Genomic DNA, 14371 nt, shown 5'->3' with positions numbered 1-14371 from the left:
AGAATGCAAATTGTAAATGACATACACTGTATGCTGAGTACTATGCTGGCTGCTCTGTCTCTATTCATTTCTCATCATTGCAACATCCCTATGCAGCTTTATGATAGTTCCCATCATACAAATGAGGACACCAAATCTTCTCATACAATTGAACCATTTTCCCCATTCTCAAAGCAAGTGCTGGTCCTGGATTCAGTTCAGAGTGTTTGAGTCTAAGTAATACAGCAAATAATAAAGGCTGTCATGCCCATTTCCATCCCCCCCCAGGAGAACGAGGACCACTGCTTTACGGAGACAGTCCTATAGGATGCCTGAATATTTTGTAAGTATCATATGTCTTCTTATCTTGTAATTCTCTGTTTTGCAAGGGTCAAAAATTGTTGCTATTTTCTTCGACTTTTTAGAAGCCTATGCATTTTGTTCTCTCTCTCATTTATCTTTTTTTTAAAAAAAATCATATGCCTCCTATCACCTTAGGGGAAGAGGTCCCATTAGGATGAGACAGAGAATGTCATTGATATTTGCACACCTTCTCTTAGAATTAATTGTTAATGCAGGTGCATTACATTTCATGAGGGAGTCTTATGAGCTCTAGTTTACAGGCAACATTTTCTAATATTTGCTCAGGTGCAGAGTGTATCCTTGGATAGATGCCATGACCTGCTATACAATATTTCATGCGTAGGGATGGGCATAACACTGTAGGGAAGAGAAAAAATTTAGAGCATGGTCCTAGATTAAAATATTAAAATTTTAAAGGAAAATTGTAAAATCTGAGTGTTGGTTTAGGAATGGTAATTCTGTACTATCCAGTGACATTGACAATGATTGGTTAACAGAGTCAACTCAGCAGTCAGATAATCTTAGCTCAAACTTAGTCTTTTCCACACACTGTGTACTTCATGTCCATGATGTATCCTCACTTTACCTGTGTCCGCATGGACGAATGGAGTGATAGTACGATCTAGCTCATCTGTAATTTGACAAGCCCTTCAGATGATTCTGTGGCAGGTCAAAGTTTAGGCATCATGCATTACAAAAGAGAGAGGATAACTTCATTCTCATTTTTCTTTTGCTTGAGGCCAGAAATATTTCTGAAGGAAACGCTGTGTCTTATTCTTTGTTTCAGTCTTAACACTTGGCACAGATGTGATACCGAGTTGGTGACCCATCAAAATAATGGCCAGTAAAGAGAGTAGAGGGAAGAGGAAGTATGAGAGATGTTGATGGAGAGAAAAATTAGCAAAGGGACAGCGTTGCATCGTCTTTTGGGTTCACAATAGGCACAGAGTTTTCTTTTTTATTTAAGCACAGTTTCAAAGTGTTAGCATATATGACGTTCATCTGGAGGGTACGTTAAAACTTAGATTGCTGGCCCTTACCTCCAGAGGTTATCAGCAGTACATCTGGAATGGCACCAAGGATTTGCATTTCTAGCAAGTTCTCAGTTGATGCTGGTGCTGCTCATCTGGGGAACATTCATTTCCTTTTCTTTTCACTCCATTTCCCCATCAGATTCATGGAAAACATGGGACCCGGAAATCAAACAGACGTTTCAGAATTCCTCCTCCTGGGATTGACAGATGATCTAGAACTGCAGCCCTTCTTGTTCTGCCTGTTCCTAGCAATGTATCTGATCACTGTCTTAGGAAACCTGCTCATCATTCTGGCTGTTACCTGTGACTCCCACCTCCATACCCCCATGTACCTCTTCCTCTCAAACCTTTCCTTTACTGACATGTGTATAAGCACAACTGCGATCCCAAAGATGCTGGTAAACATCCAGGCAGAGATACAGCACATCACTTACATAGGCTGCCTGACCCAGATTGGCTTTGTCCTGGTTTTTGTTGGTTTAGAAAATTTTCTCCTTGCGGCAATGGCCTATGACCGCTATGTGGCCATTTGTCACCCCCTGAGGTACACGGTCCTCATCATCCCCCGATTCTGTGTTCTGCTGATTCTACTCTCACTTTTCATCAGCACAGTGCTTGGCCTGCTCCTCAGTCTGATGGTATTGCGGCTGTCCTTCTGCAAGGACCTGGAAATCCCTCACTTCTTCTGTGAACTTGCTCAGGTCATCAAGCTGGCCTGTTCCGATACCCTCATGAATAACATCTTGATATATACCGTGGCTAGCCTGTTTTGTGGCGTTCCCCTCTCTGGGATCATTTTTTCTTATACTCAAATTGTCCCTTTTGTTTTGAGAATGCCATCAGCAGGGACAAAGCTTAAAGCTTTTTCCACCTGTGGGTCTCACCTTGCAGTTGTGTCCTTATTCTATGGGACACTTTTTGGAGTTTACATTAGTTCTGTGGTTACTGACTCACCCAGGAAGACTGCAGTGGCTTCAGTTATGTACATTGTAGTTCCTCAGATGATGAACCCTTTTATCTACAGCCTGAGAAACAAGGACATGAAGAGAGCCTTGAGGAAACTTATTAGTACGATACCTTCTTTCCCGTGATCGTGCCCTCTACTTTGGACTTGAGTTTCTAGAACGAGGCAAGGGATTAGGAATCCTGGGTGGGCCATAATGTCTGATACTTTCATTAACAAATTCTTCTAAAACAGCCAACAGCAGAATTTCCAAGTTAACTTTAACTTGGGTTGACACCAGATTTTGCTTTTTGTTCAGCCATATGCTGTTTGACACATATTTTCAATTCTTCAATTCAATTTCTTTGCTCAGTTTCTATAGAAGTAGAGCCTGAAGCAAGGGTTCTAGTTTTTACGAATTTTTTGCATCACTCTCAGAATAAGGAATATTGCCAAAATTATTAGGAAAGGAAGTACTGTAGCAAGGCTGTGGTCATATCTAGAGACTAACTTCCACCTGATCCATGGTGGGGCCATATGATTTGCACCCCAGAGTTAGGTCTATAGTGGAGTAAGAGATCTTACCTTTTCCACACCTACTTATTAATGAATTAGATTGAGGAACATAAGTATCTACTATAGTCAGTTTCATTATCTATGAAATGTGTCAGTGGTTTGAAAAGTGAGATATTTGAATTCCATTAGCGAGGAAGCCTTCAGTTCTAATAAGAAAAACAATCTCTAACTCTAATATGTCCAAACAACAAAGAGAGTTATCTTTCATAACAAGGTCTTCATAGGTAAGAAATGTATGTAAACCAGGGAGTAAGAATTCATTCAGTCCTGCATGTGTTGTTTTGTCCTGGGACTGGTTTCCCTCAGGGTCACCAGTGGTGTTGCCAGATGAAGATGTCATGTATGGACATGATTTCCAGAGACAGAACCCTGGTTGTCCTTCTTTGAGTCAGGTAATTATAGAATTTTCCATGGAGTCAACTAGAATATATTTCTGTAATGGGTTGTATAGTGGCCCTAAAAACAATTTGTCCACATCCTATTTCTTATAACCTATTAATATTATATGATTAAAAAGGTGGATGTTGTAATCAACTATAATGGAATAGAATTAGAAAAACAGTGAGTGTTACTTATTTTGAATTAGAGTCTTTGTAGAAGATGAGTTCATCCCAGATTGGCTGAACATGTCCTAAATATAATCCATGTATCCTAATAAGCTAGACAGAAATGGAAATGACACAAAGAAAAGGAGAATGTAATGCAACCGTTGTGACTGAAATTGGATTTATGCAGCCAGCAGTTGATTTCCAGCATTTGATCATTGTTTTCAGCTTTATTGAGATATCATTGACATATGAACTATAAGATTATGCTGTACAGTTTGTTGATTAGATACGTTAACATATTCAAAATGATTACCACCATAAAATTAGCTTAAAACCTCTGTTCTGTTACATAATTAAGACTTCTTTTGTGGTGAGACTATTTAAAATCTATTCTCTTGGCAATATTCAAGTATACAATATATCATTTTTAGCTATATTATCATCATGCTGTACAAATTAGATTCTTGAACTTAATCTTGTAACTGGAAGTTTTTACCCTTGACCAGCATCTCCCATTTCCTCCAGCTCTGTGATAACCACCATACTACTTTCTGTTTCTATGATTTTTGACTTTTTAGTTTGATGGAGTTACTTGTGTTTTTGGTGTCATATCCAAAAAACCATTGCCAAGGCCAATATCAAAGTGTTTTTCTCAACATTTTCTTCTAAAAGTTTTATGGATTCAGACCTTATGTTTACATCTTTAATCAATTTTGAGATAGTTTTTGCGAGTGGTGTAGGATTGGGGTCAAGATTCATTTTGCTGTATGTGGTTATTCAGTGTTCCCCAAACCATTTATTGAACAGACTACTCTTTCCCCATTGAGTATTCTTGGTGCCCTTGTCATATATTAGTTGACCGTATGTGCGTGGGCTTATTTCTGGGTTCTTGGTTCTGTTCCATTGGTCTAGGTATGTGTGTTTGTATCAGTACTGTGATGTTTTGATTACTATAGCTTTGTAATACAGTTTGAAATTAGGATGTGCAAGGCATCCAGCACTGTTCCTTCTCAAGAATGCTTTGGAAATTCAGGGTCTTTTACCATTTTAATCGTTTTTAAGTTTACAGCTCAGAGGTGTTAAATATATTCACACTGTGTGTTTATATCACCATCATTCATCCATAGAACTCATCATCTCACAGAACTGAAATATGTGCCTATTAACAGTAACTCTGTAACCACTCTTGACCCCAGACCCTGGAAACCTCATTCTAATTTGTGTGGCTGTGAATTTGACTATTCTAGGAACCTCATGTTAGTAGAATCATACATTATTTGTCCTTTTGCAACTGGCTTATTTCACTTAGCATTATGTCTTCAAAGTTCATACAAGTTGTAGCATGTATCAGAGTTTCCTTTCTTTTTAAAACTGAATAATGTCCCATTGTATGTGTATACCATGTTTTACTTATCCATTCATCAGTTGATGGACACTTGTGCTGCTTCCACGTTTTGTTTATTGTGCAAAATGCTGCTTGACCATAGGTATATAAAAAACTTTTCAAGTCCCTGCCTTCAGTTCTTTTGGGAATATATCCAGAAGTGAAATTACTAGGTAATATAATTCTACTTTTAATTTTTTGAGGAAATAGCATACTGGTTTTTTTTTTAACATCTTTATTGGAGAATAATTGCTTTACAAGCATGTGTTACTTTCTGCTTTATAACAAAGTGAATCAGCTATACATATACATATATCCCCATATCTCCTCCCTCTTGCGTCTCCCTCTCACCCTCCCTATCCCACCCCTCTAGGTGGTTACAAAGCACCAAGCTGATCTCCCTGTGCTATGCAGCTGCTTCCCACTAGCTATCTATTTTACATTTGTTAGTATATACAAGTCCATGCCACTCTCTCACTTTGTCCCAGCTTACCCTTCCCCCTCCCTGTGTCCTCAAGTCCATTCTCTACGTCTGCATCTTTATTCCTGTCCTGACATACTGTTTTAGATAGTAACTTCACTGTTTTATGTTCCCACCAACAATGCACAGTGATTCCAATTTCTCCACATCGTTGCCAACACTTGTTTTTTCCCTCTTCGTCCTCTTCTCCCCATCCTCCTCCCCCTCTCCCTTCTCCTTCCCCTCTTCCTCCTGCCTCCTCCTCCTTTTTCTTCTCCTCCTTCCCCTTCTCCTACTCCTCCTTCTTCTTCTCCTCTCCTTCTCCTTCTTCCTCTTCCTCTTCCTTTCCCCTTCCCCTTCTTCTTCTTCTTCTTCTTCTTCTTCTTCTTCTTCTTCTTCTTCTTCTTCTTCTTCTTCTTCTTCTTCTTCTTCTTCTTCTCCTTCTCCTTCTCCTTCTCCTTCTCCTTCTCCTTCTCCTTCTCCTTCTTCTTCTCCTTCTTCTTCTTTTCTTTTATAATAACCACCCCAATGCTTATCTCATTGTGGGTTTTATTTGCATTTTCTCAATGAGTAGTCATGTTAAGCATCTTTTCATATGCATGTGGCCATTTGTATATCTTCTCTGGAAGAAGTCTATGCAAGTCTTTTGTCTAATTTTTAATCATTTTTTTCTTTTTCTTGTTGAGTTGTAGAAGTTCATTATGTTTTGGGGATATGAATCCATTATCATCTTATTTCTAAAGTGGTTGAATTTATCCCTCTTTTCATTTTTGAACTGTGATTTTTTTGGTCTTATTTAAGAAATGATTGACTCTCCAATTTTATATTTTCCTATATTGTTTTGTAAACATTTCAGGCTTTGGTACTTTGGAATAATTTTTGAATATGCTGTAATATAGAATCAAATTTCATTTTTCTCATATAGGTAAAAATAATTTCAGCACTATTTACCAAATGGTCATATTTGTTCCCTGCAATGACACATTGTCATAAAGAAAGTGTCCAATGCCTCCTGTGTCCTAAATATAATGTGCATATAGTTGAGGGCTTAATTGGCACTATATTTCTATCTGTTCAAGAACCAGACCATTTTAGTTACTATTGCTCCATATCTTGATATTTGGTAAAGCAAATAGTCAACTTTGTGCTTACATGCCAGTAAATCCAACATTTTTTCTCCATTGCTCTTTCATGTAAATTTCAAAATCATCCTCTCAAATATAATTTACATCTCAGACTCTGCATTAAATCTTCAAAAATATTTGAGAAAAATTGACACCTCTGTGATATTGCATGTAGCTCTCCAAAATTAGAATATTCTTTCCATTTATTTAGCTCTTCCATTGTGTTCTTCAGTATAATTCTATAATGTGCTTTCATATTTTTTCTAGAATTATCTGTAAATGTGTCAAATCATACTCGAGTTCTAATATTTATTTATTTATTCACTCATTCATTCATTCAACAAATATTAATTGAGGGCATACTGTTGCCAGGCCCTGTTTTTAGTGCTGACAGTGGAGTGGTGCACAATGAGATGGAAATCCCAGTGCTCAGACAGTGAGGGAAAGGTGAAAAATAAGAGAGGGATGCCTCACTAAAATGGAATCCGGAGGCCAGCGGGGGAGCTCTCACGCAGTAGTATACAAAGTTACTTATAGGAAGAATTGTCAATTACAGACACTAACAGAAGAATCAACCACAGGAAAGACTCATCAATTTCAGACTCTTATAGGAATAGGTGTACATTGCCTCTCCTACGAGAAATTGACCAACTCAGCAACACAGCCAATGAGAAACTGTCATCACCCTGAACTCTCATTTTCTACAATGGACTTTCATTCAAAACAACCCCTCCCAAATCCCTCCCTTTTCTCTGTAAAATAAACTTCCTTTCCTTCTATTGTTCGCCTTGCCTATAGCTTTTGCTATAGCATGCTTGCCCTAATTGCACTGCTCTGCTATTCTCAACTAAACTCTTTTTTTGATAGTAAAATAACTGTTTTATTTTTAAGCTCAAAAGGGGAAACAGGTGACATACAAGAGAGATACTGTGAAGGACAATGTGATGTGCCAATTTTATTCGCTTTGAGGAAGGAAGCAATCATTACTCCAGTGGCAGAGAGTGCAGCTGGCAGACAGCCCTTTACTGTCAGCTCCCTTTGGGCAACCTGTCAGAAGAGAGTCACTACACCCAAAGTCACTCCTTTTTGCCAGGGTTGCATCTATGACTGATTACTACAGGTTTTTTTTGTTTGTTTGTTTGTTTTTTAATTATTATTAATTAATTTATTTATTTATTTTTGGCTGTGTTGGGTCTTCGTTTTTGTGCGAAGGCTTTCTCCATTTGTGGCAAGCGGGGGCCACTCTTCATCGCGGTGCGCGGGCCTCTCACTATCGTGGCATCTCTTGCTGCGGAGCACAGGCTCCAGAGGCGCAGTCTCTGTAGTTGTGGCTCACGGGCCCAGTCGCTCTGTGGCACGTGGGATCTTCCCAGACCAGGGCACGAACCCGTGTCCCCTGCATTGGCAGGCAGATTCTCAACCACTGCGCCACCAGGGAAGCCCAGAGACAATGTGTACACCAGTACAGGTGCTTAAAGGCCTTGATCTCTTGCCCCAAATTGGAACAACTCTGAAGGGACATTCCAGCCGTAACTCCCCTGCTGAGTCTGTGGAGCTTGACCCCGGGACCCCACTGCACCTCACTTGCTTTCTCTGCCCAATCTTACTTTTCTTATTTTAAAACATCTTTATTTGAGTATAATTGCTATACCATGGTGTCTTAGTTTCTGCTTTATAACAAAGTGAATCAGCTATACATATACATAAATCCCCATATCTTCTCCCACTTGCGTCTCCCTCCCACACTCCCTATCCCACTCAGTGCTTTGTGACCACTAGGTGGTCACAAAGCACTGAGCTGATCTCCTTGTGCTATGCGGCTGCTTCCCACCAGCTATTTTACATTTGGTAGTATATATAAGTCCATGCCTCTCATGTCTCTCACTTCATCCCAGCTTACCCTTCTCCCTCCCCATATCCTCAAGTCCATTCTCTAGTAGGTCTGCGTCTTTATTCCCATCTTGCCCCTAGGTTCTTCATGACCTTTTTTTTTTTTTTTTTTAGTTTCCATATATATGTGTTAGCATACAGTATCTGTTTTTCTCTTTCTGACTTACTTCACTCTGTATGAGACTCTAGGTCTATCCACCTCACTACAAATAACTCAATTTCGTTTCTTTTTATGACTGAGTAATATTCCATTGTATATATGTGCCACATCTTCTTTATCCATTCATCTGTTGATGAACACTTAGGTTGCTTCCATGTCCTGGCTATTGTAAATAGAGCTGCAATGAATATTGTGGGGAAATTGACAGTAACACAATCATAGTAGGGGACTTTAACACCCCATTTTCACCAATGGACAGATCATCCAACATGAAAATAAATAAGGAAACACAAGTTTTAAATGATACATTAAACAAGATGGACTTAATTGATATTTATAGAACATTCCATCCAAAAACAACAGAATACACTTTCTTCTCAAGTGCTCATGGGACATTCTCCAGGATAGATCATATCTTGGGTCACAAATCAAGCCTTGGTAAATTTAAGAAAATTGAGATCATATCAAGTATCTTTTCTGACCACAACGCTATGAGACTAGATATCAATTACAGGAAAAAATCTGTAAAAAATACAAACACATGGAGGCTAAACAATACACTACTGAATAACCAAGAGGTCACTGAAGAAATCAAAGAGGAAATAAAAAAAATACCTAGAAACATGGAGGGATATTTCTGGCATAAACTATTTGATTACCTCAAAGAGAAAGTCAATCTAGGATGGCTAAGGGAATATTCATGTAAGGTTTCATACAAGTTTGATGCTGATATATTAGTAACTGGGTACTCCGAAGCTAGACATTTATATTTCTAATCCACTAATGTGGACAAAGTGATACTTGAAAATTCCAGATATATCCTCCTGTGGCTCTAAGGATTGAAGCTGATATTTCTCTCTAGAGAAATACTTTACTTTTGGAGGCAGTTATATGGACACCATGATTCTCTTCCTACATCACAATATGCTTCACACTGCTGTTAGGACTATCTTCTGAAAAAAAAAAATCTGCTCCCAAATACATGAAGCCACCCATATACTTCATGAAGCTCAGTTTTATTGCTTAACATTATATATATGTCCCAGAAAAAGATGGTTTATCTCTCTCTCTCTTCAGTTACCATAGCTTAAACTTGATAAACCCCTTATCACCTCACAAGTGGATCATGCAATTTACTGTCTCAAAGCTACTACTCTTACCATTGCCTGGAGTCTCTTCTCTATACTTCATTGGCAAAATTTTTATCTAGTTCTTAAAGACCCAGCTCAAAATTTACCTTCTTTAAATAAATCCTCAAGTAACTGCATGAAGTAAATTATGGGACTCCCTTATCTTGCTCCTATAGCATTTCCTTCACACCTATACAACTGCACCTACCATGATGCTAGGACAGTGTCTGGGACTGTCACCTTGTACTGTATTTTGATACCTACAAGACAAGGTTCTATGTTTATAAGCTCCAAAGTCAGTACCTAGAGAGACTAATGAGACATTTAAAAGTATATAATCATAATAGATGTCAGCAAATCCATAAATCATTTTTGTTTTATTTTAGCTTATATTAAAGATGTATAAGCTAATAAGATAACTGGTTATAAAAATCCTTTCACTCTACCTATACTATTTAAATGTGGACTAAAAAAGATCTTTCATGAAAAATAATAAATAAAAGTTTTGCACATCAAAGGAAACCATAAACAAGACAAAAAGGCAACCCTCAGAATGGGAGAAAATATGTGTAAATGAAGCAACTGACAAAGGAATAACCTCCAAAAATACAAGCAACACATGCAGCTCAATGTCAAAAAAACAAACAGCCTAATCCAAAAATGGGCAGAAGACCTAAATAGACATTTCTCCAAAGAAGATATACAGATTGCCAACAAACACATGAAAGGATGCGCAACATCACTAATCATTACAGAAATGCAAATCAAAGCTACAATGAGGTATCACCTCACACCAGTCAGAGTGGCCATCATCAAAAAATCTACAAACAATAAATGCTGGAGAGGGTGTGGAGAAAAGGGAACCCTCTTGCACTGTTGGTGGGAATGTAAATTGATACAGCCACTATGGAGAACAGTATGGAGGTTCCTCAAAAAAAAAAAATAGAACTACCATACAACCCAGCAATCCCACTACTGGGTATATACCCTGAGAAAACCATAATTCAAAAAGAGTCATGTACCACTATGTTCATTGCAGCTCTATTTACAATAGCCAGGACATGGAAGCAATCTAAGTGTCCATTGACAGATGAATGGATAAAGAAGATGTGGAACATATATACAGTGGAATATTACTCAGCCATAAAAAGAAACGAAACTGAGTTATTTGTAGTGAGGTGGATGGACCTAGAGACTTACAGAGTGAAGTAAGTCAGAAAGAGAAAAACAAATACCTTATGCTAACACATATATATGGAATGTAAAAAAAAAAAAAGGGTTCTGAAGAAACTAAAGGCAGCACAGGAATAAAGATGCAGACATAGAGAATGGACTTGAGGACACAGGGAAGAGGAAGGGGAAGCTGGGACAAAGTGAGAAGTGGCATGGACATATATACACTACTAAATGTAAAATAGAAAGCTAGTGGGAAGCAGCCGCATAGCACAGGGAGATCAGCTCGGTGCTTAGTGTCCACCTAGAGGGGTGGGATAGGGAGGGTGAGAGGGAGGGAGATGCAAGAAGAAGGAGATATGGGGATATATGTATATATATAGCTGATTCACTTCATTATACAGCAGAAACTAACACTACAGAAACTAAACTAAACTACATCATTGTAAAGCAATTATATTCCAATAAAGATGTTAGAAAGAAAAACAAACCTAGAAACAAATGACAATGAAAACACAACGACCCAAAACCTATGGGATGCAGCAAAAGCAGTTCTAAGAGGGAAGTTTATAGCAATACAAGCCTATCTCAAGAAACAGGAAACATCTCGAATAAACAACCTAACCTTGCACCTAAAGCAATTAGAGAAAGAAGAACAAAAAAAACCCAAAGTTAACAGAAGGAAAGAAATCATAAAGATCAGATCAGAAATAAACGAAAAAGAAATGAAGGAAACAGTAGCAACGATCAATAAAACTAAAAGCTGGTTCTTTGAGAAGATAAACAAAATTGATAAACCATTAGCCAGACTCATCAAGTTAAAAAGGGAGAAGACTCAAATCAATAGAATTAGAAATAAAAAAGGAGAAGTAACCACTGACACTGCAGAAATACAAAGTATCATGAGAGATTACTACAAGCAACTCTATGCCAATAAAATGGACAACCTGGATGGAATGGACCAATTCTTAGAATTGCACAACCTGCCAAGACTGAACCAGGAAGAAATAGAAAATATGAACAGACCAATCACAAGCACTGAAATTGAAACTGTGATAAAAATCTTCCAACAAACAAAAGCCCAGGATCAGATGGCTTCACAGGTGAATTCTATCAAACATTTAGAGAAGAGCTAACACCTATCCTTCTCAAACTCTTCCAAAATATTGCAGAGGGAGGAACACTCCCCAACTCATTCTATGAGGCCACTATCACCCTGATACCAAAACCAGACAAAGATGTCACAAAGAAAGAAAACTACAGGCCAATATCACTGATGAACATAGACGCAAAAATCCTCAACAAAATACTAGCAAACAGAATCCAACAGCACATTAAAAGGATCATACACCATGACCAAGTGGGGTTTATTGCAGGAATGCAAGGATTCTTCAATATACGCAAGTCAGTCAATGTGATACATCATATTAACAAATTGAAGGAGAAAAACCATATGATCATCTCAATAGATGCAGAGAAAGCTTTCAACAAAATTCAACACCCATTTATGATAAAAACCCTCCAGAAAGTAGGCATACAGGGAACTTTCCTCAGCATGATAAAGGCCATATATGACACATCCACAGCCAACATCGTCCTCAATGGTGAAAAACTAAAACCATTTCCACTAAGATCAGGAACAAGACAAGGTTGCCCACTCTCACCACTATTTTTCAACATAGTTTTGGAAGTTTTAGCAACAACAATCAGAGAAGAAAAAGAAATAAAAGGAATCCAAATCAGAAAAGAAGAAGTAAAGCTGTCACTTTGCAGATGACATGATCCTATACTTAGAGAATCCTAAAGACGCTACCAGAAAACTACTAGAGCTAATCAATGAATTTGGTAAAGTAGCAGGATACAAAATTAATGCACAGAAATCTCTTGCATTCCTATACACTAATGATGAAAAATCTGAAAGTGAAATTAAGAAAACACTCCCATTTACATTGCAACAAAAAGAATAAAATATCTAGGAATAAACCTACTAAGGAGACAAAAGACCTGTATGCAGAAAATTATAAGCCACTGATGAAAGAAATTAAAGATGATACAAATAGATGGAGAGATATACCATGTTCTTGGATTGGAAGAATCAACATTGTGAAAATGACTCTACTACCCAAAGCAATCTACAGATTCAATGCAATCCCTATCAAACTACCACTGGCAGTTTTCACAGAGCTAGAACAAAAAATTTCACAATTTGTATGGAAACACAAAAGACCCGGAATAGCCAAAGCAATCTTGAGAACGAAAAAAGGAGCTGGAGGAATCAGGCTCCCTGACTTCAGACTATACCACAAAGCTACAGTAATCAAGACAGTATGGTACTGGCACAAAAACAGAAATATAGATCAATGGAACAGGATAGAAAGCCCAGAGATAAACCGACACACATATGGCCACCTTATCTTTGATAAAGGAGGCAAGCATATACAGTGGAGAAAAGACAGCCTCTTCAATAAGTGGTGCTGGGAAAACTGGACAGCTACATGTAAAAGAATGAAATTAGAACACTCCCTAATACCATACACAAAAGTAAACTCAAAATGGATTAAAGACCTAAATGTAAGGCCAGACACTATCAAACTCTTAGAGGAAAACTTAGGCAGAACACTCTATGACATAAATCACAGCAAGATCCTTTTTGACCCAGCTCCTAGAGAAATGGAAATAAAAACAAAAATAAACAAATGGGACCTAATGAAACTTAAAAGCTTTTGCACAACAAAGGAAACCATAAATAAGACCAAAAGACAACCCTCAGAATGGGAGAAAGTATTTGCAAATGAAGCAACTGACAAAGGATTAATCTCCAAAATTTACAAGCAGCTCATGCAGCTCAAAAACAAAAAACAAACAACCCAATCCAAAAATGGGCAGAAGACCTAAATAGACGTTTCTCCAAAGAAGATATACAGATTGCCAACAAACATATGAAAGAATGCTCAACATCATTAATCATTAGAGAAATGCAAATCAAAACTACAGTGAGATATCATCTCACACTGGTCAGAATGGCCATCATCAAAAAATCTAGAAACAATAAATGCTGGAGAGGGTGTGGAGAAAAGGGAACACTCTTGCACTGTTGGTGGGAATGTAAATTGATACAGCCACTATGGCGAACAGTATGCAGTTTCCTTAAAAAACTGAAAATAGAACTACCATATGACCCAGCAATCCCACTACTGGGCATATACCCTGAGAAAACCATAATTCAAAAAGTGTCATGTACCAAAATGTTCATTGCAGCTCTATTTACAATAGCCAGGACATAGAAGCAGCCTACGTGTCTATCGTCGGATGAATGGATAAAGAACTTGTGGCACATATATATAATGGAATGTTACTCAGCCATAAAAAGAAACGAAATTGAGTTATTTGTAGTGAGGTGGAAGGAGTTGGAGTCTGTCATACAGAGTGAAGTAAGTCAGAAAGAGAAAAACAAATACCGTATGCTAACACATATATGGAATGTACAAAAAGAAAAAAGAAAAGAAAAGAAAAGAAAAATGATCAGGAGAACCTAGGGGCAAGATGGGAATAAAGACACGGACCTACTAGAGATTGGACTTGAGGATATGGGGAGGGGGAAGGGTAA

The 14371-nt window shown here is 37.9% G+C and overlaps 1 protein-coding gene across 1 annotated transcript; it reads left to right on the top strand.

The window, feature by feature from the left end:
- The first annotated feature begins 1528 nt into the window (after nucleotides 1–1528).
- Nucleotides 1529–2467, top strand: LOC137759047 (olfactory receptor 7G2-like). Its single transcript, XM_068534970.1, has one exon. It carries the CDS (start codon nucleotides 1529–1531, stop codon nucleotides 2465–2467), a length of 939 nt encoding a protein of 312 aa, XP_068391071.1.
- Nucleotides 2468–14371: the final 11904 nt, after the last annotated feature.

This window comes from Eschrichtius robustus, chromosome 2 (assembly GCF_028021215.1).
Source record: "Eschrichtius robustus isolate mEscRob2 chromosome 2, mEscRob2.pri, whole genome shotgun sequence".
Lineage (NCBI taxonomy): Eukaryota > Metazoa > Chordata > Mammalia > Artiodactyla > Eschrichtiidae > Eschrichtius > Eschrichtius robustus.
The sequence above is the reverse complement of the archived record's forward strand: the minus strand, read 5'-3'. Positions and strand labels throughout refer to the sequence as shown.

Coding starts and splice junctions, on each gene's coding strand:
- LOC137759047 (XM_068534970.1), top strand. CDS start 1,529: ATGGGACCCGGAAATCAAACAGACGTTTCAGAATTCCTCCTCCTGGGA.